This window comes from Diospyros lotus, chromosome 5 (genome assembly GCF_014633365.1).
Source record: "Diospyros lotus cultivar Yz01 chromosome 5, ASM1463336v1, whole genome shotgun sequence".
Lineage (NCBI taxonomy): Eukaryota > Viridiplantae > Streptophyta > Magnoliopsida > Ericales > Ebenaceae > Diospyros > Diospyros lotus.
Window position 1 is genome coordinate 14405855 of NC_068342.1, and position 27832 is coordinate 14433686.

At 38.8% G+C, this 27832-nt stretch overlaps 2 protein-coding genes across 2 annotated transcripts; both read right to left on the reverse strand.

Moving 5' to 3' along the window:
- Positions 1-1223: 1223 nt before the first annotated feature.
- On the reverse strand, positions 1224-8006 carry LOC127802834 (polygalacturonate 4-alpha-galacturonosyltransferase-like). Its single transcript, XM_052338882.1, has 10 exons — positions 7500-8006; positions 5650-5684; positions 5506-5565; positions 5234-5371; positions 5053-5116; positions 4924-4970; positions 4297-4631; positions 3838-4195; positions 2920-3507; positions 1224-1929 (listed from the first exon to the last, which is right to left on the reverse strand). The coding sequence occupies exons 1-10, from the start codon at positions 7645-7647 to the stop codon at positions 1654-1656; spliced, it is 2049 nt and encodes a 682-aa protein (XP_052194842.1). The 5' UTR covers positions 7648-8006; the 3' UTR covers positions 1224-1653.
- A 1760-nt stretch (positions 8007-9766) lies between these two features.
- LOC127802582 (histone deacetylase complex subunit SAP18) lies at positions 9767-26947 on the reverse strand. The gene is made up of 6 exons (XM_052338469.1): positions 26782-26947; positions 25656-25688; positions 13721-13831; positions 11517-11612; positions 10325-10402; positions 9767-10218 (listed from the first exon to the last, which is right to left on the reverse strand). Exons 1-6 carry the CDS (start codon positions 26905-26907, stop codon positions 10186-10188), a joined length of 477 nt encoding a protein of 158 aa, XP_052194429.1. The 5' UTR covers positions 26908-26947; the 3' UTR covers positions 9767-10185.
- Between the last annotated feature and the right edge of the window lie 885 nt (positions 26948-27832).

Consider the following 27832-nt stretch of genomic DNA (forward strand, 5'->3'; position numbering starts at 1 on the left):
TCATCAGGTTTCATCCACAGGAAACTTGATGCAATGGCGAGGCGGCAGTGAGAGGTGAGCCGGTTGATGGAGGATGTAGCGGTGAGACAGCGAGGCGGCAGTGGCGAAGATGCAGCGGTGAGCAGAGGCGGTGGCAAGAGGAAGGCAGTGCTGGAGGGGGAAGGGGAGAGAGAGAGGAGAGAAGAGGAAGAGGAAGAGGAAGAGGAAGAGGCAGAATGATCATTCAAATCCCAATAACTCTATCTGTACAAATAATATTATTCTTGTAGATTTTCGTCCTCTGCAATAACATCAGGAATTATGATTGCCTTATGTTGAGCATCTCAAGTACCGGCTATATGTGTAATTATGTATATATAGATATTAATCTGCTATATTTCTTAGAAGGGCTTAACCAATTGAAGAGATATTCTCCAGATGTTGATCCTCCCTGCATTGTCTCAACTGCTGTCACAAATACAATGTTCCCATTTGAGGCAAACACCTTACCGACTGACATTGAATTCTTGTGTATCATATCATGGTTTGCAACCCCGAAAGAGGGGAAAGTTGAAAGGAAAGGCCACTCTTACCAAAGGCTTTGTTTAGGGGAGACTTAGAAATGGAACGGAATGTAAAATATATATATTTTTTTCTCTTTTGATAAGAGTAAAAGATGGAAAGTAAAGTAAAATGTTTCTTTCTAAACAATAAAAAAATGGGTAAGTGTAAGGCTTTCAAACTAGGAAGTGACTATCTGGGAGAACAATAGAAATGGATGAAATGTAAAAATATCAAACAAAATTCTGGGTAATATTGCTACCGCACAAAATAAAGTTTTCCATTTCATTCATTTTCTTCCAATTTGAAAGAGAAAAAATAGGACTTGGGAAGAAAGTATGCAAAGTGTTTCTCTATTTCTATTTCATTTTATGCTACTGTATTCCCTAAACGAGGAGAACCTCTTTTCCATCCGATTTCACTCTCCATTTTCATTCCATCCAAAGCATCCTGTAATAGCTACTAGAAAACTCGTTTTATTTAACTTTCAAGATGGTTACACCCCTAGAGTGTAACTTCAAACAACTTCAATATTCATATTTACAATGAAAGGAAGATATAAAGAGAAAATGAGAAGAATAACACCAGGCAGAGGAATCAAATTTAGATGTCTACATTTCCTTTCTAAAACAACAGGAAATGAATATGAAGGCCAAGATGTGAAGGCTACATCAGTTTGGTAATGAAACAACAATCAACATTATTATAAAGCTAATCCAACGTCTTACTAGGTCAGGTCAGATCCAAGTTCCACTAAATAGACTAAACTTTACAAAATGCAAGGAAGCAGCCACTTGAATGATACACATTCCATACTATACTACTCTTCAAGAGACGAGGTTTACTTCCACCATAGGGAAGAGGTACAGCTTGACAACCAAATTCACGATACAGTTGCTACAGGTATACTGGTTGCCTGGTTCCCGAGGAAGGCAACCATGTAAATGAATAAATTTGAATTCTGCAGCAGGATAAAGAATAAGGGATTCAGGGAAGTGAGAAACACCTCAAGACCAGCCAAATGTCTGTCCTGAGAGCTGAGTAACAACCAACAAAGTCGGCCAGGAGGAGGGAGAGCTTTTGCTGTCCCTCGGCACTCGAATATCAACTCACTCACTCACTGAACTTGCAGCGGCGAAGATAAGGGTGATCAAACTTGATATACTTGGTCCAGTACGCCCTGTACTTTCTCATTGCCAATTCTAGCCATGGTTTCATGTTCCCATTATAGTGTATGACGGCTGCTTTCTCAATTTCTGATCGATCAACACTTGGATTATAACCAAGACCAAGCACATGCCACGACTTCTCAAGTGGTTGTGTTAGGCCATAGAATGTTATCAGCCCCGGAGGCAAAGTTCCAAGCTTCCACAGCACTCGGTACTCATTCTGAAACCAAGGAACAGAGAGAATCATAAATACAATAATAATATTGGAAAATGCGCAGGCCCTGTGCAAGTACAATAATTTTTAGTTAAAAGGAGTCGCACCAAATTTGCTTTAGGAATACCATTGACAACACGATAAACTTCTCAATGCTAGTACACTACACGAAGCCAACAATCTGCTTGGTCACGAGGTTGTTAGTGTCCAATAATAAAAACTTGCAATGTCCAGATCCAAGTCGATCATAAAGCCATCTAGGCAATCGCCTAAGACCCCGCATTTACGAAGGCCCCTAAAATTTTGTAATTTATATATTTTTTATTTTTTAATAATAAATATTTTATTAAAAAAATATTGAAAACAAAATAAAATTTAACTTTCGGTCCAAATTTCCAAAGACATTCAATCCAACAATCAACGTTTTGTCTTTTCCATTTTCTCTTCTCAATTTTTACGTTTTCTTTTTCTATTGTTCCCAATTTTCTTTTCCCAATTTTTACCATTTCTTCTTGAATATTCTATAGACTTTAAGATTGTAAATTTATTTTTGATTATAAATATTTCAATTGCAACCCTAAAAAAATCTTATTGTCCCCAATTTTCTCTTTCCAATTTTTACCCTTTTTTTGTTTATTGTAATAGGTTGTTTGGCTTCTGTTGATCTCCTAAACATTATATTTTAATTGAAAATTCACTATCGTCAAGAGATTATTGTATTTTACAGTTGATTGAATTTTAACTTTTTTTCTTTTTTAATTTAATGAAATGATGGAATTGTTCCGTAAACGTGTATTATTTATTTTTTTACAAAAAAAATTAATACTCTTGAGAAGGCCCCAACAAACATTTTCGTCTAAGGCCCCCAAGTTGGTTGAGCCGACTCTGCCAATGTCATCCCAATAGTGTTCAAGATGCAGTTCCATGTAAAAGAGGTTCTATATAGATTATTAAACCATAAGGAGTGAAAAAAATGTGAGGTTTAGAACAACTGACCATATTCTGCCACTTATGATATATGCCAGTGATATCTTTCTTTTTCCACTCCTTAAGATCAAAAATATTCATCCCGTACGCCCATCCACATGCATTCGGATCAAAGTTTCTGGCAATATGAGGATTTGAAAAATTGAGGTACTTGTCAAAACGATGAAAGCTCTGGCCACAGGTTTCCACTGCACCATTCACTTTTCCATGGAGGTCAACTGACCACAATCCAGTCAAGTCCTTCTGGACAACAATGTCATCATCTAGAAACAGGATCTTATCCAACTTGGGATATACCTGTGGGAGATAAAATCTGAGATGGTTGAGCATTGAGAGATATTTTGGATTCCTGTACTTGAGATTAGAAGCCCCAGCTGACAGAGTAGTGGGGTGGTCTGCCTTGAAATAATAGTCCTTCATGGCAGCAGATTCTAGCTGCCTTAGAACTGGGCAGTAAGATGAGTTGAGCCACTTAAATTCATCAACATTCTCAACATGGATGGTGGCTTTTCCAGGAGGGTTCAACAAAAACCACATATTCATGGCTCCAAAGTTCAGTTTATCAGTAACGAGATGAAATACATGTTTTTCAGGCTCCTGCAACATAGCCAGTGTCATAGTTAGGTTACACAAGGAAAATAAGAAGCAAAATTTTACATCAGAGCTTGAAGCCAGAATCATAAACCCTCAATCTCTAAACCAATATATATGGACTGCATATATTGGTGAAAGATCAATAAGAGCATCCACTAAAGGATATCAATGCAAACCTTCCCCATCATTTTTTAGCCTAAGAAGTTAACAGTTCAAATAATCAAACTACTGCAAACCCTGAATATGTCTACATAAAACCAAGTTATTTTCAAAAAACTTTTCTTTTTTTCATAAAAGATGTTTATATCACAGTAAGTGTTCAAAGTCCTCTACCTTAGCATTCATGATGGTTGAATTGACAACAACTGACGCGGCCAAAACATTGTCAGAGAAGAGTGCATAATGGTAGAGAGTTGGATTTTCCAGATTCTCACTTTTGGGAAACTTTCTTTTTTCTATCGGAAGAAGATGGTAATCTATGGTTAAGTGCATAGATAAGCAGTGTATCCCTTTTGGAATAGTCTTGGCCCCTAACTGGCTCAGGAACGTGCTCTGCTTCTTCAGGCTCCTAACTTGCTCATCCGCTGACTGAAGCATTGCTCGCAGCTTCCCAGTGACAAGCTTGCAATCATAGAGTTGTTCTCTGGCTTTTGAGAGCACTTGCCCCATGGTTCTAATTTTCTCAGGTACACTGTGTGGCAAATATTTTGGTCACAGTAGAATGAGAACCATAAATATATAGGATAAGATGAGGAGAGTAATGCATGTATGAGAACATTATATTCATGCTACCTGCGAGGTAGATCAGAATCAACAGTTGCCTCCCCTAAAGCACGGTGACTTTCTTTGAGCCGGCTTTGTAGTTCTTGGCTCAATTCATGCTTTTTCGTCATATTTGCTAGGCTTATATATACCCTGGCCATAATCATTTGATCTCGCATTAGGCGGACTCTTGAATCAGCATTCTCATTTTCATTTTCTTTCCTCCATATGTTGTACTTCCCCAGAACTGCTGACTCAACTGATTTGGAACGTTCAATAGCCACAGTTTCAAGCTTTAAATTTACTTCATCATCTTGTTTTAGCAAGTCTGCTGCACGCTTTTCACGTCTTTTCTCTCTCAGTTCCTGCAGAATAGATTAAACAGATCAATACTGAATAAAAAAGTGTCTCAGTTAAGAAAGATAGAGACGTGTTGAAGATATCCACGTGACACAAAAAGGGCATATCTCCACTGCATGAGGATCCCTACTTTGTGAGGGTTGAGGGGGTTGTTTTTGTTCACAGCCTCACCCATGCTTTGCAAAGGGGCTGTTTCCATGACTTGAACCCATGACCGTTCAATCACAAATAGAGCAACCTTACTGTTGTTACTTGCATTGACACAAAGTATGTGAAGTATGCACCAAGAATATTTACCCTTCTTACTAGTTTTGCAGGAATATCATCAAATTGAGAAAAAGCCCCTGTAAGGACAAAAAGTTCAGCTTCACATAAAGGATTAAGCTAGGCAGTTAAAATATTAAGAGCCAGGGGAGACAATGCCACCTGAAGAATCATCCTGTTTGCGTCTGGAAGTTTCTTGTTTGTTGTTTGCAGGTATTGGGCTACCCTTTAAGAGAAATTGGAAAATATATACACCAGAAGTCAAAAACAGTATGTTGACATTGGATAAAAAAATATCAGTCAAAAGAAGAAGCATAGTTTTGAACTAAAGGCTCATCCTGACCTGAACAGCACTAGCATTGTTCTTAAGCACAGGTTCCACCCCAATAACTTTCCAGGAAGCAGACAAGTTTCTCATTCTGAAAACATCCAGACTCAGAGGTCCCAAATCATTTGTGCTGTCTGTGATGACATCAATCACCTAACAACCATGTTTAGTTAGTGCACCACTTGAGGGGAAAAAATGTTAAAAAGTAAGAAAATGAATACTTGTAAAAAGTTAGAATCTGGAGGAAAAATAATGGTATAAAAGAATTTCATTATATCAAAACTTGCCTCCTTGGAAAAGAGGGATTTCACATGTTGTAAAGCAAGCCTTTGTCTCCAACCTAAGTCCTGCACGCTTGATATTTTTACTCAGTGAATAAGAGAAGCAGCTTGAAATCACAGTCAAAATATATATAAGCAGCAAATGCATACCACTTCATGGGAACCAGGGAAAATATCATTTTGACCTGCAGAAGAAGAAACTTAGTTAAAACAACAATATTTAGAAAAAGTGAAAGAAATAATAGACAGAGCAGCTATCAAAATGAAATTGTTTTTTGAGCAGATCTCCAATCTATAATTTCAAGAGATAAGTCATATTGGCATTGGAGAACATCATAGCATAAGTCATGCATCAGCTAACATCTTAAAACATTTAAAATCTCATTATTCATTGGAAAGCAAGTAAACAATAACAAATTTGATGAATAAGCAATTTATTAACCCATCTTATACATATGCACCAAGCAATTTGTTCAACCATCTTATGTATGCATACCAAGCAACAACAATCACAAGCCTTAATCCCAATAGGTGGCTTTAGCTACATGAATTCTAGGCATCCAACCATCTCTATTTAAAGCCATATCCTTTGTGCAACCATTATATCCCATATCATGTTTAAGGGTTTCCCACTAAGTTTTTTTTCAGTCTGCCTCTCCCTCTTTAGATATGAACTTCTAACATTTCATCTATTCACTTCACATGTGCGTTTATTGATCTTATCATATGTCCTAACCATCTTAGTTGCTTCTCCCGCATCTTATCTTCAATAGGCGCCCCTCAACCTTAGTATGTCTATGAATAATCTTGTTTCTTATTTTGTCTACTTTTGTATGACTGCACATGCACTGTAACATTCTCATCTCAGTTATGTTTAAATTTTACACATGTTAGTACTTAATTGCCCAACATTCTAAGCCATACAATAAAGATGCGTCAGGAACCCTAATGTTCTATAAAAGGATTTCTTTCATTTTGTATGGCAGTTATGCAAGCAGTTGTACTTTACAAGCTGCTGCTTGACATGTACCTTGTAATTGGCTTGGCGCCAACTTCAAACTGCTACTGGGATTAGTGTATAAACAGCTAATCCAGCCTAATGAGAACTATCCAAGAATTACCAGTCCAATTCCGATCTCTCTGTCTCTGTCTCTGTCTCTGTCTCTCTCTCTCTCACCTGTTCTTCTTATCTCCCTCCATTCTCCTCTCATTTCTTCCCCCAAACATATTCTCTTCTGTGTAGTCTTGTATTGTGAAAGAATGATAGTGGAAAATCAGTTTGCAGGTGATTATAGTTTCAAAGTAAATCAGTATCTCATGTCATTTGTATGTCTTGAATTCAAGTTGTAATTTACTAACTGAAGAAAGGAATTCACTTATATTTTATGCTACTCAACATTCAGATGCTCTACACCTCAGCATTTGAAATTGACAACTTAATCCTAGGTTTTTGTCAGTAAGTGGAATAGAACTGATGGTCAGCACATAGGAAATCTTTCAGAAACCGTGCACCCCAATATCATCCAAACAGAAGGGCAACTTTTCCTTTCATGGCAAACCGAAAGCCACAACGCCACAATTATGCAGTTTCTTCCACAAACCCTTGGTGAGAAATTTCTAGATTTATACGCAACCCAATGACATAGTAGTCAAAGACTAATCATTTGCATCCACGCATTCGGGAAAATACTAAACATTTGTCAAAGAAGGCAATTAATTTTTTGAATTCCAACCATAAACTCCTTGAAACCCAATATACCAAGGCAAATACCAACCCATACATCATTGGAATAACATAATATTCATGCAATTGTAGTAAGCCAATTAGGCAATACTATAAAACAAAATTAGGTAAGTTCAACGTCCAAGATATATAGAATTAAACAAATTAGACAAGCCATTGTCAGTACTGAGAGGGGTCTTTAAAATGATAATAAAATCTTCATTTCCCTCCAAAAAACAAAAAAAAAAAAAAAGACAAAAAATGTGTACGCACTGACCAATTGAAGTCGAAGTATTAAGCCCTCGTCCGACCAAGAAAGCCAGCAGCGCGAGCAGCGAGAAGAATACGAGAATTGCAACGAACGACCGAGATCTGCCGCCGCCTCTGTTCCTTGCCATTCCCGAAAGCCCCTTCCTGATTGGCATTTGCCTCTCAAAAACCCGCAATTCAGTGACCAGAGGAACTAGAATAAGCGCAAGAAGTAAATTCAAGAATGTCTAGACACAGAGAGAGAGAGGGAGAATTCTTGAAATGTGGTATGATTTCTAGTTGAAATCCATGCGCGAGTGTGAGAAAAAAAAAAAGCGAAGTGAAGAGTGAAGTGATAATCGGTTAAAAGGGAGGAAGCAGAGTCAAATGTGATGCAACGAGCGAGAGGCACAGAAAACTTCGGCTTTCTGTCTCTCTTTCTCTCTCTCCCCCCTTCTTTCGTCCTTTCCGCCGACAATCTCTCTCTCTCTCTCTCTCTCTCTCTCTGCTTTTGGATTACAGCACAGAAGAAACAGGAATAGAAAAAGATACATTTTTAATCTTTAGGCAATGAATAATAACAAGGGTCAAGATTCCGTTGCGTTGCGGCGCCGAAACATCTCTCGTCTTTAATCCACAACCATAAAACCCACCTATACTATACATATCCATATTATTTAATGAATGAATTTTCATTGTATTTAATCATTTTAAGGGTATGTTTGTTTTAAAACTAAATATGTAATATTTATTTTCTTCTTGGTGCTTTGCTTGAATTTCTTTTTTATGTCCAAAACTAAAAGTTTTGAGCCTTCGGCAATAAATCATACCTTTACATGCAAAACGCTATCAAAAATTAAAATTATTTAAAATATTTTTTGACCAACTGCATAAATAATGTTTTGTAGGAGTAGGATTTAAAAGTGGCTTTTATTTTCTTTTTATATATTTCCTCAAATATAAGAAAATAAGATTAAAAGTTTTTATATCAAATATTGTGATATGATGTAACAAAATTTCTAAAATGTCCTTCTAGAGAATACAATTTAAGAGCATCTTCAATAGAGAGTGGCATATGGGGTGCCATTTCCATAACCACCAAAATGGCACCTTAGATTAAAAATTAACCACTCTAATGGGGGTGGGATATGGGATTGTAAAATGGCAACAACTCTCTTGAGATGTCATTTTTGTAATTTTTGAAGATAAAAAATGGAAGAGATGTAAACTCCAACCGCCATTTCTAATTGGTCTATTTTAATTTTTATTATAGAATATTAATTATTTGAATTTAAAATATTAATGATACCACTATTTTGGCACTTGCTATTGGAGCAGATTTATTTTTTAGAAGTGCTATAACACTATTCAAAGTTATAAATAAGTAATTTAACACTCCAAAATAACACTCCTCCTTGGAGATGCTCTATAGGTAATTTACTTATATATCATAAAATTTTAGAATGTAGGGATATTATACAAAATAAAAATGAAAACGGGTAAATGTTATTTTTAAAAAAAATAAGAAATAGAAATATAAGGAAAATGTGTAAACTAAGAAAATATAAGAAATTTTTTATAAATTTAATTTTTAATATAAAAAATTATAAAAAGTTGTCATTTAATTTAAAAATAAACATAAATTCCAAGTGCATTCAAACAAATTTTAGAAAAAAATAAAAATTTTGAGTAAGAGATTTTTTTTTTTTTATCTCTATTCGTGAATCGATATTTTTTTAATATTACAAAACAGTTACGAAAAATTTTTGAAATTGTAAAAGTGACCCAAAAATGTATTAACTCCTGAATTCTAGAAGATATTTCAAACCCTAACCACCTCAATACCAATTCTAAATATCTTGCCTCCTTCAATCTATATATATATATATATATATAACCCTCAAATTCCTCCCCCTCCTCTCTGATTTTGATTAAATCCTTGAGAATTAGAGGCCAAATCAAGAAATCTAACTTTACCTCACTTTCTTACAAGTGCAATTCCCAAAAAGTCAATCCCGAAATACAAATTTCGAAGCAACACATGCTAATCGATCTTACTTTCTATTGTCATAATGTTAATGCAACACCAAGACGAGGGAGAGGGGGTGGCTTTTCTCCACTTTGCTTTAAAACCATGAGAGAGGGGAGGATTGGTAAGAGTTGTGCTGCTCGTGTATTGTGGCCGGTTTGAAGAGTTCTTAACCTAAAGGTTAAGCGAAGACGAGCGAGTTATTCTTGGCTAACGGCTAACGGCTAACAGAAATCTTAAACAGTGTCAATAGTTGGTAACTGATCTACAAAATAATAATGTTCTGGATTTAATTAGCCTGTCAATACATTAGATATAAATCCGGCGGCCCTTTGAGATTCATGCTCGGGGTTGCTTAACAGCCTATGAAAAATATTAAGCAATAGAAACCACATTGACATCGTGTATTGATGGCATCCTTTCCTGGCTTAAACTCAAAAGCTCCAAAGCCAGTTAACAAGCATTCAGATTCAGTACACAATCAACCATAGATGGATGATCTCAACTGTTAATTTTCGATTTCCAGAAGAGACAAAGACGATGAAAGATTGTAGAAGCTCCAGGTGAACGAGATAACCAAAGACGAGGGTGCATCAGCAGTAATTCGACAACATAAGCCTCGAGAAAATTGCAGATCTAAATACAGTACCGAGGAATACAGAAGACCGCTAGCTAGCTCCTCCCTCTACAGGATTGCAACATCCAAGTAATCTCCAATCTGCATATACATACCATATGCAGGTAGGTCATTATTTTGATGATCATGTGATTCAAGACATTTTTAGAGATGTTAGAGCAGGCTACATCGCGTGTATTTTGTATACCTGGAAGCTGAGTTCAGCCAACGCCTTGCCACCACTGTCAGGTCGTCTACCATTTGGGTAAGAATAGGTTCTTCCCACCTTCATCACGAAACATAATGGTCAACCACCATAAGTTTCATTATGATGTGTGCTATTTTCATTTACAGGAAGCACAAGGATAATCGGAAGAAAAAGTGCTAATCTATAACAATCAAAACGTGAATCTTCACATGGATAACAAACCACAAGGAACTAAGTTGGTCATTTTGGAGATTCTAGATGAGATACCACCAACTTTTAGCAGCACTAATTTTAAATATTTGCAACTGGAGGCAAGATGAAATAATGAAGGCCAGCCACCTGATTAACGATGAACAAGCGCCTAATGCCAGAACATGGAATTTCATTTAAACAGAATGATTTTGTGATCTATGCCTAAACAGGATACTTTTATACCGAGGCAAATAATTTTTTACCAGCATCAAGAGACTAAGCTTGGATCGGAACACTGCACATGACAAGACAGGAAAGGGCACCATGGGATTCTCTTGGATAACTTCTGTTATACAATAATGTGGTCAAGGTGTACACGGGGTTTGAAGTAGAGGAAAATGGTTTTTTGAAAGAAAATTTTTAACCCTGAATTTCATCATTAATAAATAGGCTTAATCCAGGAGATTCAGCTGAGGACGTTACAGGTTATGCAAATCAACCAAGACATGTCTATGCTCCTATTTATCTGCATATGCAGCTGCCCGTTTACCATACAACTCCTGATATCAACTGGGCTGGTGGAGCCTTTTCATCATAGATCTAATCAGGTTTGCCAAATTTAAGGTTACCAACAGAGGATGAAGATGAAGTTAGTGGCTTCGGAATTATTGGATCCAAATTTGAAATTGGCTATTGAATGGAAGTATTCCAAAGGAAACAGGGTGCCATTGCTTGGAACCAGTTTAGACATAATTCAAAAAAGAACAGAAAGAGAAAGTAAAAAGCACACTTTTCACCCTAAGATCATTCTTTTCTTTTCCTTTCCTTTCAATCTTATCTATTTTCAGCACAGTGATGGGGGTTAACTGTGCCAGAGAATAATATTGCTTATTGTTTGAAAAATGATGTTCAACAGGTCAACCCTTCTGCAAACAGAGCAAACTCTTTTGCTTCTTCCCCTTTTAGAAGGAAATAAGCAGAGAGAGAGAGAGAGAGAGACCTCTTTAACCACAAAACGGCCATGTTTATCAGGATATACAAAAGCAAAGGACAGCACAGCATCCCTTCTTCTTGCTTCTGGTGCTACCTCTTTAACCTGGAAAGTGGAAAAGACGGGCAATCAAAAAGAGTACTGGGAGACAGAAGATATGGGGCTACAAATACTTCCAGTGCCTAGAGAGATATAGAATAATGGTATATATGTATATCTATATCCATAATACATTGAAAAAAAAAAAAAAAAAGACCAAAAGAAGTACTAGAACAAATCACAGTGAGGACCATTACAATACGTCTATGGTCAGCTGGTTTTGTATTTTACTTGTTCTTACTTTAGAGTTTAGATGAGCAAAGCCAAGCAGGACTGAAAAGTGATTTAACACCTCATCTTGTGATGTTGGTCATACAAAAACAAACACCTAACTTGGCATGGGAAGCCATTTTATTTGATTTATTTCTCCTCTGCAAATCAGAATCAAAATGTAAGGGCCCAATTGGTTGCACTTTTATTTTTAGTTTTCAACATTCTCCTCAATTTTGAAAACAAAAACAGAATGGAATTTGGTTGCCTGTTTTTGTTTTAAACATTCAAAAATTTTGAAAACTTTTTAAATGTTTCCATTTCCATTCCATTTTAATTTTCCTAAACCCGTTCTTCAATCATTTATTTCTTCATTTCGTTTCTTCTTAGAGGGCAAACCTTAGTAACAATGATAAAGTTGCTCCTTTATGACTAGGAAGGCCGTGGGCTTGAGATGTGGAACAATCTTTTTGCAAAGCAAGAGGAAGTCTACCTACAAAAAGAAATCCTCCCCCAACCCTCAAAAGCAGAGAGCCTTGTGCACCACTAAAACCCTTTTTTCATCTCTTCTTCCTTCTCAATCCCTTCCTCTCCTTCCCATGACTCTCCGATGAACTCTTCACTTCTTCTCTCCTCATTGTTTCTCTCAGCTCATCTTTTCCTATTTCTTATCTTTTTTTTTTAACCAAATTTCCTGCTGACATCTGCAAGTCTCCTCGATTCCTAGGGTCCAGATCTAGGAGCCTGGCAACTCCCAACTCCCAATGGTGCTGGAGAGCAGGATGAGCAAGAAGGAAGAAGAAAAAAGTAAAAACCAAAAAGCTAAACTGAAAACCAGATAATTATTAAACATGTCAAGGTCAATCTTTTAATTGAAACAGAAACTAGACATTATATAAAAAGGCTGTCCCAATGCATGAGGCTTTGGGGGCAGGTTTTATTTGCATGCAGTGTACCCCTTGCCTTTTTACAAAGAGGAGGTTTTCAAAAAAGAAAAAAGAAAAGAGAAGGAAAGAAAACCAAAACTAAAAGTACTGCTAAATGGCACCAAATGAATGACTTGCCAAATTCTGGGCAAGGTACACAATCAAACCTCTTCAGGTAATTTTTTTGCTGGATTTCCCAAATAGGATCCAGTATATATGTATAAGTAAGAATTTGCAAGAAAGCCAAGCTCTAAAAAAGGTAGAACCAATAAAGAAGCTGTATAAAAAATTTTGACCCAGAGATTGAGCTCATTAGTTGTATTGAGAGAAAAGGTAAAATTGAAGAGAATTTCCTTCATAAGAAATGGAAACCATGTACCAAACAGAACTCCAACCACTGCACCATTTAAAAAGGAATCTTAAAAAGTGTGTTGGTTCCGGGCTCCAAATACACTAGATAATCATATTGGTGCCACCCCAATAGTCCCAGAAATGCAAAAGATTCTTAGCTGATAATCAAATAATCCAATAGCAGCAGGTACAGATAAGAGATGGTAATAACCATATTACCAAGTTTTCTTCATTATCCAAACATTTCTTCAGAAGTTCAACTGTATCTTTGTATGGTGAAGAGAAACATGACTGCCAAACTCACCTCCATGCACTAACAAAATCACACACACACACACACAAAAAAAAAAAATACACATGCATATGTGTGTGTGTGTGTGTGTGACTATGCTCTTTCGACTTACTTACCTATACACATATGTCAATTGAGCAAAAGAAGATATACTGAGTTCAATCAATTTCAGTCAAAGAAATATTCCCATGAAAATCCATTAAGTTAATGGTGTCTGGTGCCATAGAACCCCAAAATCTTTTCTGTTAACACACACCCATGCTATGCAGATGTATTTTAATTTAGCATAAAAAAGGAACAATCAAAGAGGAGTACAGTGAATGGTTTCAACATACCAGATCAGTTAATTCACGGAGAGTAGCATCTTTCCATGTATAAATTTGGACCTCATCTTTAGGCTCCTTGCCCCTTACTGCAAAGTCTGTATCAGTATGATGACCTCCAATCTGGAAGGCACACAATGACAAAGATTATTAGTATTTGCATTTGTACAATTCAAATATTAGTTTAATAGAAGCAATTATCAAATTCCTTTCAATTATTAGTTTTTGCATTCTTTACTTTATGATGGTACTCCAAATACCATGAAACAGATATAGGATGGCCTCCTTGATGCTTTCTTAATATCTTTATTTGTCACTTGAGAGGGAAAGAGAGTTCAATGCAGGAAGAAACAATAAAACATGCGGAAATGATGATTATGATGACGAGGACAACAAAACAAGTATATGCTGAAAAGAAGGTTAAATAAAACGGACTGTTTAACCCACTTTCAATAGAAATTATCATGAATCCAACTAAAAGGCCCCTTCATGAGACAGATGAATGCGTTTACACCTGAAGCCAACCAGGGAAAGAGTCTAGAGACTGATTTCCATGAGAGAATGATTTTCTTGAGTACACTAGATCCTCAAACTGTCTGCCAGCGTATTTGTCAAAAAAAAAAAAAAAGAGTTTGTGATAAAGAATTAATTGGTCAGTTGAATATTCAAGAGAATAAGAGATAAAAACTTGTAAATTTGAAAAGTCATTTCGAAGTATTCACTCATCACTCATGGAGCCACACCACCAACAACTGCCATTGTTGTCAGGAAAAGTTGCAAAAAGCCATCTCAGATGACTGATTCAAAATGCTTGAAAGGGGAAAATGAAAGCAGATGAAGATCCATTTCTCAAGATGGTCCCAATTGCTAGTCTTGTTATTGGGAAACAAGAAATGATAAACAATTGGTGGTAACTTTTCATGATGTTTGGAAAGTAACCTTGAGGAATGATCCTTAATTTCTCAGGCAGTGGTTGTGAACCAAAAGGGGAAAGGAATTGGAGTTAGTGACTACATGATTATGAGACCTTGAGATCCTATTGTCACGACCCTAGGGGTATCCTAGTCATTGTACTACTAAAGCATAAGCTGTGTTGAAATTTGTTGGTGCTGTGGACGATTGTACCTTTTCAGTTAGACATTAAAACTAAAAGGTAAAATCCTATAAATAGGCTAAGTGTAGAGTCTGGGAATTATGTTTGAAGTAATACAAATTCTTTCCCTCTCAATTTCTCTTTCCCTCTCTTTTCTACTGAATTCTCCCTCCCTTTATATTCTCCCTCTCCCGATCTCTCTATAATTCCTTGAAACACCTTAGGCTTGGCCCCCAATACCTGACACTTGTGCATTTTTTGGCTCCACATTGTGTGTCAGTTGCCCATGTATAGCAATGAAATGGAGAAGGCAGCTAGTGTAGTGGTGTAGAAGGTCTGCTGTATGTGATTAATGATATTTTCCCCTTCTCTTTCCCATCTATCTTGACAGAAAGTTACTTATCTCCCTTTTAAATGTGTTGTGCTAATTATATCTCTCCTTGATTTGGCCCTTGTTTACCTCCTTTTGCTTAAAATCACTCTTTTCTTTTTCTAGGTTTGGTTTTTAATAGCTGTCGTAGCAATACTATCTCTCCTTTGGTTTCATTCGGAACTTTGAATCCTCCAGTATTCATTCATCTCTAAATGTCGGCCTACATCTACTTCATCATCATCATAGGTGTCAGGTATCGGGCTGAGCCTAAGGTGTTTCAAGGAATTATGGGGAAAGAGAGAGAAAGAGAAAGACTAGAAAGGGCAGGAGAATTCAAAAGGAGGAGGGAGAATTCAAAGAGAAGAGAGGAAAAGAATTTGTATTACTTCAAACATAATTCCCATCCTCTACACTTTATAGGCTTTTACCTTTCAGTTTTAATGTCTAACTAAAAATGCACATTCGTCTACAGCACCAACAAAGTACAACACGCTTAAGCATTAGTAGTACAATGACTAGAATACCCCTGGGGTCATGACAATCCCCTTCCCTAGAAAATTTTCTTGTCCCCAAGAAATTATAGCAACTAGGCAGCCCTTGGGAACTGCTTCAGCAAGTCCGGCAAACACACCCATGTGGTGTGGTCCAAATGTAAGTGTGTCCACTGCACTTAGACTTGAGTAAGGGGCTATGTGTCTTGATATATCACCCTTTTATCCAAAACAGCCCAAGGCTCAACTTCCACTGCAAGATCTTCATCTTCTGGTGGAAGATTCGGACTGGTGGTCGCATTGGGTTCCACAGATTTCTTTAGTAGAGACGCAAGAAATACAGGGTGCGTATTCACTCCAGCTGGTAACTGCAGTCTGTAAGCCACTTCTCCCACCTTGGCCACTATTGGAAACAGCCCAAAGTACTTAGGCCTCAGTTCAGAAGCAGGATTAGTAGAAAAAGAATGCAATTGAAATCTTTTCACCTCAAATCAACCATATCACCCACATTAAATGTTGTCACTCCTGTAAAATTGCTTCATTAGGTTTTGGCCTGTAGCTAACTCCTTAAGCAATGTTAAGATCTCCTGTCTATACTGCAAATACTGCTCCACCACCACAGCCACAGAATTGGGATAGTTTATCACAGCCAGTATGAGTGGAGGTTTAAATCCAAATAATGCCTCAAAAGGGGCCCTCTTTATGGCACTATGATAGCTGGAGTTGTACCACCATTGTGCCAATGACAGTCACCTATTCCAGCTTTTAGGTTTTGCCAAGCATATACATCTCAAATAGGTCTCTAGACATTGGTTCACCCTTTCAGTTTGCCCATCAATCTCAGGGTGATAAGCTGTGGACATATGCAGCCCAACTCCCAAACTTTTAAACAGCTCCTGCCAGAAGGTGCAGGTAAACACCTAGTCTCTATCCGATAGAATAGATTTTGGAATCCCATGTGTTTTCACCATTGAATCTAAGAACAACCAGGCCACCTCTTGTGCTATAAAAGGGTGAGTCAAGCTAAAAAAATGAGCAAATTAAGTCTGTCAACCACTACCAAAATCACATTCCTTCCCTCAAATTTTGGCAGTCCCTCCACAAAACCCATCAAAATTCCCTCCCAAGCTTGTTTGGGAATATCTAATGGCTGCAATAAACCCGGGTAAGCAACCTGCTGGTGTTTGCAACGTTGACAAACTACACAAGTTAACAGAAATTCAGCCACATCTTTTTTAAGGCTAAGCCAATAGAATAGCTGCCTTACCTTATAGTAAGTAGCCTGTAACCCCGAATGACCACCCAAAGGGGAACTATGCAATGTCTACAAAAAACCTACCTTTCAACTGTTTATCTTCTCCCACTACCAATCTTCCTTTGAACCTGATTAACCCATTTGAGATTGTATAACCAGGTTTCCCAGCTGGCTGGATAGTTAGCCGAGTTAAAAGATCTCTCACCCAATCAGTCTTCTCATAATTTCCAGAAATATCCTGCACCCAATCTGGCACAACTGCAGTAACGTCCTGGCAATTACCCTTTTCTTCCCTTCTTGAAAGAGCATTAGCCACCACATTTTCCTTCCCCTTTCGGTATTGCACGATATAGTCCAGGCCAGGCCCAAAAGTTTTGACACCCCCTTTTTTCTAAAATTGTGTATGTACCTCTGCTGCAACAAAAACCTAAGGCTTTCATGATCAGTCTTGATAATGAATTGATTCCCTTCTAAATAGTGTCTCCACTTATCAAGTATCAACTGCTATCAATACAGCAATCAGCTCCTTATCATTAACACTTAATCCCAAGTGTTTTGGAGCAAGAACTTGGCTAATGTAGGCCAATGGCTTGGCTTCTTGCATCAACACAACCCCCACTCCATTGTCACAAGCATCAGTTTCTACCACAAAAGGCTTAGTAAAATCAGGTAATGATAAAACAAGCACCTGACTCATAGCCCTTTTTAATGTTAGAAAAGCTGCCTCAACCTTAGGATTCTAGTGGAATGTCACATTCCTAAGGTTAGCTGGGATTGTGATAGGAATTAGGGGAGAATCAGAATTGAAAGAAGGGGGAAATCAGCAAAAAGGGGGAGAGGAATTAGAGAAGAAACGAGAGGGAGATTGGAGAGAAATCTTAGAGAGAAAAATGAGAAATTCAATATCAATTCAAACATATCTCCATCTGATTACAATAGCCCTTCATATCGGCATATCAGATTGCATAACCACCCTCATGCTTCTAACTAAATGCTAAAATATCTCCTAATAAGCCTATTACTATATTACCGCTTTAATGCTCCTTGGGTAATGACAATTCCCCTCTCTTGAGAGAGTTCTCATCTCCAAAAACTTATAGCAAGTAGCCATTGTTTCATCCAATTCCCGCCTTTTCTATCTAATTTATCTTTCTTTCTTTTTTTCTCCATCTAGGCCTCTTCTTCTTCCTCATTCTTAAGTGTCCAAGATCAACTCCAGGCCTAAGTTGCCCCACTTCCATAGGAGAAACTTTATCCAATGCAAGCCCAATACAACCACCTCCTCCTATAGCTGTCCAATCAATTTCAGTCTTCCATTAAAAAACATGATCAGCCACACCCGACCTGATATGGTTAGTAGTTGGAACTTGGAGTCTAAAGGAAGAATTAACTGTATCCGTGACTTCCTTTGCTAGTTCATCCCCGTCCCATACAAGTAAGTTAAGCAAGTATCCCTAGCTGCAATTATTGCATTTCTACCTAGCCCACTACCATGTTCTATTACAAAATTACCAGCAACATCCTGGAATTGCAGCAATGGCGAATTGCCGACTTGCCTTGGATACTTCGACAAGGGTTGTCTATAAGCTTCAGAACTAGGTGCTGCCATGCCCCCAATTCCAGTAGTCGGTTCCTCTGTCAATATAGTAGACAGAAACTTGAATTTTCCCGTTGGAGCAAGAACCACTAGAGCAGCAGTAGTTTTGTTCCTGACTACCAAACTTTTGACTTCTTCAACTCTCTCTCTCAGCTTCCTACCAGTTATCAGCTATCCTTGAAATTCCTTACTCAATCCACACACCTTCACAACATTAGAAGTTGTTTCCGTCGGGATACATGCTCAATCATGCCATTTCCAGTGATAGTAAGGGACTCAATCTTCCTTGCCAACCAAAACAAGCCCTAATATTGCAACTCACCAACTGGAATTTGAACAATTACAACAGCAGGTAACTCCTTCCCCAGAGTTGTTTCCCGATCATAGCCGTACACCCCATATTTATCTTCCACAATTTTCTCCTCCAATGTTGTAACCGTGTCCATCCCTGCAATTGCCCCTCCTGACCGGACATATTGATTGCATTAGGAGGGATAAGAACGTTCCACAGATTCTCCAATGGCTGAAACAGGGCATCCATCAAGATCCTTACCCCCCACATGATTTATAGCCAAATTCCGATCTAGGATACCCCCCCTCCTCCGGCCCATGTACTAACCATCAAGGGTAATGTGTCAGTCTTGACTTCCTCTATCAATTCATCAATTACTTCCCAGCTTTCCTCTTGCAACCTTTTGGTAATTGCCCTTTGATGTATTAATTCTTCTTCTATCTTGTCAATCTCAGTTAGATAATTTTTTCCCAACTCCAAAATCTCCTGGCTGCCTCCTGTTATCTCTATCATCCAACTAGTTGCATCATTCAGCTCTAGTTTTGGCCTTCCATGAGTATCATTTGGGACATCCTCATCAAGAACTTCTTTTTCAAAGGAACTAATGCATTCCTTTAATTCTCCTTTTGCCCACACACTTTGTACTGAACTCCCGCAAATGTTGCTAGCACTATCATTATCGTCACCCTTTCTTGACCATTCCACCTAGGCCGGTATACTTCTTCCACTCCGTATTGGAGGTAGGCAATGAATCTGCTTCTCGCCTCCTCAATTTCTCCTTCGGCTGCTCCATTTTAAGGAATTCATCTTTGTTAAAACTCCCGCGATAATCATCGAAGTATTCAGCGAAGAAGTTGTAATGATACTTCTTAATCAGTATCAACACAAACTCCTACAGCTTCTCGCGGAACATACGGCTAAATTCCTCGCACTCTTCATGAATCCCACTGCTTGTTCCTTTGTCCTTTCAGCTAGACTCATTCTCAAACTTCTTTCCCCATGTTTGATTCTTCTAGTTACACTGCTCCTCATCCCTATTGCTGCTAACTGAAAATGTAGCATTCTTTGGCTGCCATTGAGGCTCCATTCCAATTGAAAATGAAGCATTCTTCTGCTGCAATTGAGGCTCCAATGGTCTCCTACGTGCACTACTTCACAAGGCTTCACGAGTCGGAGATCCCACTAAAAATGCAGCATCCTTTGACTACAATTGAGACCCCATTTGTTTCATGTGTGCCCTGCTCCCCTTGGCCAACATCTCACAAACATGACACTTGGAAGACTAAGGGGTAGGGGTTCTATACATATTGCTCTTCTTCAAACAAGTTAACCGAAATTAACCTTCGTTCCCTTTACTCACAGCCTCAAGCGCCAACAATCAACGAGCTAGATAAGTTGGAAGAATCCACTTCTCACACGGAATTTGTCGAATCCGATTCACCCTTCCACTTCGAAGAGCAACAGCTCAATTAAATCTGCAGAAAGTCGACCAGCGATAACCCACAAAATCAGATTGGAAGCAACTGCCTATCCACCGTCAATCACCTTCATGTATCGAAATCTAACCCCGAGAATCAATGGTCATCTTCCTCTTCAAGACTCGAACATGAGTGCCCAAAATTCCCAGGCGACAATCGCCTGACATCAACCCAAGAAAATAGCTCACCCAATCATCGTCTAAGGAGTGTCGGAATCCCAACCGATGGTCGCCTCCTGTTGCACCTGCAGAGGCTCAAACACTAACTACCGGCTTCACCACTGAAATTGACTGGGCTCAAATCTACCTTGCCAACATTCAGTCTCAACTATCAGCCCAAACTCAATCTCCGTAACCTTAGGAAATTGATCAGTGGATAGTTCCGATCGTGGTGGTGATCCTCCAACGGCTTGGAATTGGTTAACCCATGTCTCCACTCTTAATTAACCCTCATTCGTGATTGAGTTCTTCCTAACTCAATCGGTCTGTAATTTCAATCAATGAGACATCCACCTCGTCTGCCCAAATTGTGCAATTCATCGAAAGGTTGCCTCAGCTAATGACAACAATTGATATGACCACAACACCAAATCCTTCCTCTGTTTCTATCGTTAATCTCTGCCCGCAATGGGTACGATCGCAACACCACGCCCACTCCAATTTGTGATCACTTCCGATTCCAAAATCACCAAACTCATTGCTAGTTCAAATCACGACACCCACTACAAAATAGCGATCACTTCGGATTCCAAGCCAAGAACTACCTACTCACTGGTCGCATTTGGTAATGGCTGTGACACCTTCCTTGTTCGAGTCGCCAACTACAACAGACTTCTCGTAGCGGCCTTCTACTCTGGTAGCGAGTCTCCAGGCCGTCCGCATTAACACCAACGGAATTCACTATCACGTTAGAATTTCCGCACCCGTTGTCCACTCCGGTCGCAAAACTCCTGGCAGTCCGCATCACCCTTTGACGGACTTCCGCCTACTCACAAATGCTAGTCCCTTCGTGTCGTCTCAAGTTAGCTCGCCTATCAACACCATTCATGTCAAAATTGAAACCACGATAATGGAGACTCACGATCGCACCACTTGATGTGGATCCGTAGTCTACAATTTTTGTCAATCGCAGAATTCACCGCAACCGATCACTATGGATCAACTACCACAAGATATGATCGCCATCACTAGTAATCGATTTTGTTGCAGTCGTTGGGCTCACCGAAGTGTAGTTTGATCACATCATTGAAATCGCTTGGGTTATCTCCTAAGATTACGGCCTACCTTGCTGCTGCCTATTTCTAAAATCACCTTCAAATTTCGTGAATCCACTACGTCGGATAGTAACCATCGACATTGGACGAACCTTAATCAACAATGAAAACAGCCGAGGAACTAGGGGAGAATCAAAATTGAAGGAAGGGGGGAAATCAGCAGAAAGAGGGAGAGGAAATAGAGAAGAAACGAGAGGGAGATTGGAGGGAAATCTTAGAGAGAAAAATGAGAAATTCAATATCAATTCAAACATATCTCCATCTGATTACAATAGCCCTTTATATAGGCATATCAGATTGCATAACCACCATCATGCTTCTAACTAATTGCTAAAATATCTCCTAAAAAGCCTATTACTATATTACCCCTTTAATGCTCCTTGGGTCATGACATGGAAGTTATCTTTTTTAAGTAATTCTGTCAATGGCTTGCTAATTGTTCCATAGTACTGTATAAATCGCCTGTAATTCACCATTAGTCTCAAAAAACCCCTCAATTCTTTGATTGTTGTTGGTCTAGGCCACTCAACCATGGTTGATATCTTTTTAAGGTCAATGTTAACTCCTCCTCTCGAATTTACATGACCCAAATATTACACTTCGACAGCTTTACATACAGTTAATTTAACTTAAGGATCTCAAATGTTGTCCTTAGGTGGGATAGATGTTGATCAAAATTGGGGCTAGAGATAAGGATATCATCAAAGAAAACAAGTATGAATTTCCTCAAATAAGGGCTGAAGATGTGGTCCATTAAGGTTTGGAAAATGGCAAGGGCATTAGTGAATCCAAAAGGCATGATAGTGAATTCATAGAGGCCTTGATGAGTTCTAAAGGCCATCGACAAGTCTCATTCTAAGCTAATGATACCCTGCCCTAAGGTCCAATTTAGAAAAGATGGTAGTCCCGATTAGCTAATCTAGTAGGTTTTCAATGATTGGTATAGGAAATTTGTTTTTAATGGTAATGGCATTGAGTTGGCGATAATCAACATAAAACTACTAGGTACCATCTTTTTTCTTGACAAGAAGAACGGGTGAGGCAAATGGGCTCTAGCTAGGTTGTATTATAGAATTACCTAGCATGTATTTGACTAGCTTTTCTAACTCGGTCTTTTGTATAGGGGGATATCGGTAGGATCTAACATTTACAGGTTTTGAGTTTGGTGTAAGATGGATGGAATGATCCAATGGTTTAGTGGGAGGTAGGGATGTTGGCTCAACAAATAAATCCTTAAATTCCATCAAAAGTAATTGTAAAGAGTCAGAAAACTATACCTCAGTAAGGAGTTAAAGGGCAATAGAGTTTGCAACCATTGAATGTCCTTCCTCTGTGTCAGCTTCTTCTTCTAACTCCACAACTTGTATAGAGTACAGCTATGACACCTATCCCCTTTTCTTCTGTAATAATTTCTGCAACTTCCTACCAGTGATCACCTTGCACTCACCAGTTTCAAGGCTCCCCGACAATGTCAATTTCATGCCATCAATCTCAACAGTGACTTCCAATTTGTTGAAGTCAAAAACTAGGGGATTGACTGTCCTCATTCAATCTACTCCCAGCATAATGTCACATCCTCCCAGTTCCAGAATTCTCAAATCCACTATAAACTCTTGTCCTTGCATCACTCGTTTGAAATTAGTACATTTGTAGTTGTTGTACATTTTATTTCCATTAGCCACAGTTATCGAGGGGAATAGTGGCTATCAGTCTACACTTCAAGGCCTTCGCAGTTGCTTCATTCAAGAAGCTATGGGTGTTACCACTATCAATTAACACCGGGAATCTCCTTTTACTAGCCATTCCTTTCACCTTTATTTTCCCTATAGGACCTCCTTTAATGCATGAGAGGAGATTTCTCTTGCTCCATCTCATTGCATTTCCTCCTGCAAGATTTTAGTCTCCTCTACAACCTCTTCCTCTTTTCTTTTTCCTCTCCATATTCAGTAACTGCCTTCTACATTGGTGGCCAAGACTGAATTTATCTTCACATTTATAGCATAATCCCAACTGCCTCCTCAGCCATAGTAGGATTTTTTACTACATTAAGGTTAGTGTAAACCTTATGATTTCCTTGGTTCATTCCTACTACTGGAGCCCAAGGATTTCTTCCCAATTGCAGACTAGTGGAAGGGTTATTTCTCGGTAGGACTTTATGTGTTTTGAATATTGCTTCTAAGGCAAGCTCTTATAACCTTGCCTTCTCAGCAGCCTGCTTCACTATTACAGGCTACATCATCTTGATAGTCGGCCTCAATTCATCCTTGAGGCCACTGATGAAACAAGAGACAAAATACTGCTTTGCTAGGCCATGTTGTGAATTCAACATCAATGATCATAATTCCTCAAACTAGACCTAATACTCCATCACTGATCTGCCTTGCCTTTGTTAAATTCTTCAATCACATCAATCATTGACTTCTCTCTAAAACGATCACATAGATCCTCAGCAAAGTCAGCCCCAATTACCCTCAAAACTCCTCATCTTGATCCAACCTTGGTACCAAGAGTCGGCCATGTCATTAAGATAGGCTACTGCAAGGTTGATCTTCTGCCCTTCTGTTACTTGGATGCTGGTTCTAGGATTGGAAATTCCTCAGCCTCTTGCAATCCTAAGACTCGAGGAAGAAGTCCACTAGGCAAGATTGGATCGGAAACGGATCTCAATGGAAATTCTGATGATAAACGGAATTGAGACAATGCAAAGACGACAACATGTTGAACATGTTGTTTATCCTCTAGCCAAAATTATCCAACATTTCTTTGTTTTTCGCTAATTCTTCTCTACTTTTCTCCAATTCTCTCTACACACTCTCTCGTGTCGTAGAGCTCTCATCCTTACCACGACTCACCACCAGTGTTCTAAAAGGTGGCCTCCTAAGCTGCCTAGGCAGCGGAGAGGCCCCCCTTTGGCACCGTCCCAATTAATCGGGCTTGGGCGGCTCCTAGGTTGCCGATGCGGCTAAGGCGATGAGGGGTCACCTTAGCTGCCCAGACATGGTTTGGGCTCGAGACCACTCACCCGACTCCATCAGTGATGATCGTCGTCGCCGCCTCATCAACCTGGATCGCCCGACTCCGTTGTCGCCGTCACCGCCGCCAGACAAGGACTAGAACAGCCTTCGGACTTACCTGTGGTAACACAACGACAGTCTGATTGGCATTGGGGTGGGGGGGGGGGGGGGGGGCAACGATGTGATCAAAGGAGGCAGACGGTCCAATTGGCAATGGCGGGGGGCAGCGATGTACTCGGAGGAGGCAGGTTTGAAAGAGAGAGCGTGCTGTGAAATTTGGGGGGGGGGGGGGGGGGGGGGAGTGAGAGCACGCTTAAATTTGAGGGGGTGGGGGAAAGAAAGAATATATTAAGAAAAAAAAATAAAAATATTAAATTTTCTAGGCGCTAGGCGACAGCTTACCGCCCGACTAGCGCCTAGCGCTTTTTAAAAACACTGCTCACCACCTCCTAAGTCTGCAGCAATCCTAATTGCATCACCTCCACTCGCCTCCAGTTGCTTCATCCCAGTACCTTTTGCAATCACCGATGCTCGCCTCACCTGAACTGATCACTATTGAGATCGCCTAGGTCCGCCCAACTCACAGTAGAAGAACGATCGACTCTGATACCAAATGTCAAGTATTGGGGCTGAGCCTAAGTTGTTTCAAGGAATTATGGAGAGATCAGAAGTGAGAGAGAATTAAAAAGGCGGGAGAATTCAAAGAGAAAAGCGAGGGAAAGAATTTGCATTACTTCAAACATAATTCAATCCTCTACACTTAGCCTATTTATAGGCTTTTATCTTTCAATTGTAATGTCTAACTAAAAAGGTACAATCATCTACAGCACCAACAAAGTACAACACAACTTATGCATTAGTAGTACAAAGACTAGGATACCCTAGGGTCGTGACAATAAGCAACATAAGTTAAACAAAAAAGAAATGCAAAACAAAGAAAGCCTTCAAGGATTTTTTCCTGGATACCCTAGGGTTGTGACAATAAGCAACATAAGTTAAACAAAAAAGAAATGCAAAACAAAGAAAGCCTTCAAGGAATTTTTCCTATATGAACATTCTACACGTAAACTAGTGCACATACCTTTGTGAAAACTCGAAGCAATAAAGGACAAGTCTGCAAATCAATGGAAATCAACACAAAATTATGTCAATATGAATGGACAAGTGATTAAACCACAAAATCATAATCAACTATCACAAAAAAGAAAATCAAATTTTGAAAGTTGCTAACATCAGTAAGGTAAAACATGAAACAAAATTCTACTTTCCTAATACATATATATACCCTTCCTGCATAGAGAACATTAAAAAAAATGATTGCAGAAAACACTTCACCTTTCTTGATAGTTTACAGTATTTGATTCAAGCAATAACCTAAATCAAACATCAAAACATGACCTGTATTTATCCATTCATTAATGCTGTACATCCACGCAGGGCCGGCCCTAAGGGTAGGCAACCAAGGCAGTTGCCTTGGGCCCCCCCACCAAGGCCGGTCCTGGCCTTGTTGGCATGGGCCCAGGTGGCCTTGTAGGCATGGGCTCATCTCATATTATATATATATATAATATTAAATAATATTAAGGGCCTGAGATGTTAGGGCCCATATAAAATTCTGCTTATGGCCCCTAACTTCTCAGGGCTGGCCCTGCATCATGTCTTTTGTCTTGCTTCGCTCTCATTATGGGAACATGTTCTTTCAATCATTTCTGCATTTCCATCCAAAGTCTCATAACTAGTTGCAGTTCGCACTTGAGTCTTATGTTTTGTACAATAATTGCCCCAATTTAGTTGAAATCGTTTTTTTTTCCTTTATATCTCAAGCATTATGTTTATTTTCTCACCTTAAACCAAGAAAATCCCCTAGACTTTCCCTTCCAAATAGGGGTTTTCACCGAGATACAGCAATTATCGAGGATCTCAAACCACTTTACAACATAACGACAGACACACACACACACGCACAGAGTCCCAAAATCAAAAACTGAATCTAAATTTAACTTGAGACACTGAACATAAACCCTAACCATATAGAACAGAGCCGAGACTGCCATTCACTTTAAACCCTAGAGCCCTGTAAGAAAGATATGATTACTAATCCCTAGAAAACCTACGAAGCACGTCAGTATCCACAGACACATGTATAGTGTATACAAATATTCACATACGCATAACTGTACAAAGAGCGAGAGAAAGAGAAAAGGAACCTTCTCGCGATCAACAGGTTCGAAGCGAGGGGCCACCTTGGCCTGGAGTGCTGGCGGCCCAGGCGGACCCCCTCTCGCCGGAGGAAGTAGCCTCCCTTGTCTTCTTGGCGCTTCCACTCCTGCCATCTCTCTCTCTCTCTGGTCGTGCTCGCGGATGCGGCTTTATATCGGATCAAGCCCGATAGCGCCCTAAGCCCAGGCCCAGACTACGAGACAATCAAAAAAAGTTATTTAGACAAATGTTTGTCACACTCCTAGTAAAATTTATACATTAATATATTATATATTTATATTAATTGATATAAAATATAATATTTCAAAATTCAAATATCATAAAAAGTGTTTTAAGGGTTCAAATAGAATTTCAATAAAGTAATTAAGAAGATAAAATGAAAAATCTTATTTTAGACTTTAAAAAATTTTAAAAAGTTTACTCTCATAGCCAATGATTGGCTTTAGTTAGCTGCTGGCCATAATAATGCCCCTCACTGCATTTTCATAATGTCGTAATAATGCCCCCTCACTGCATTTTCATAATGTCGATGACCACGAAGAAGACCCCTAGGGCATAGTTTGGCTAGCAAAAAAAAGTATATTTTAAGTGTTATTTTTTGGATTCTCAAATTCGGTGTTTAAATTCTGGCCAAGAGAAAAACTCAATAGTCAGAGCAATTTTAAAAATTAAAAATCGCTTATCGCCCTCACGTTTGCGGTGGGACTAAGGATCGAACTAGCCGTTGAGTCCTCTGATTTACATCTCACGTTAATATCATGAGACCAAACAACGGAAAACTCTCGTGATGGTGCATTAACTAAAAAAAAAAATTCAACAACAAAAAAAAAGTATAAGCAATAAGTAAAAACAAAATAAGGAAGAAGACAAATCAATTGCATTTCCATCGCCTGTCTTTAATTGCATTCTTATTTCTCTATTCTAGGTGATGAATCCCATTTAGAACTCATCATCGTCAGGTTACTAACCAATGATTAAATGAAACCCTTCACAACAATTTGTTTTATTTTGTATTGTTTATTTTAATTAAATTTAGCT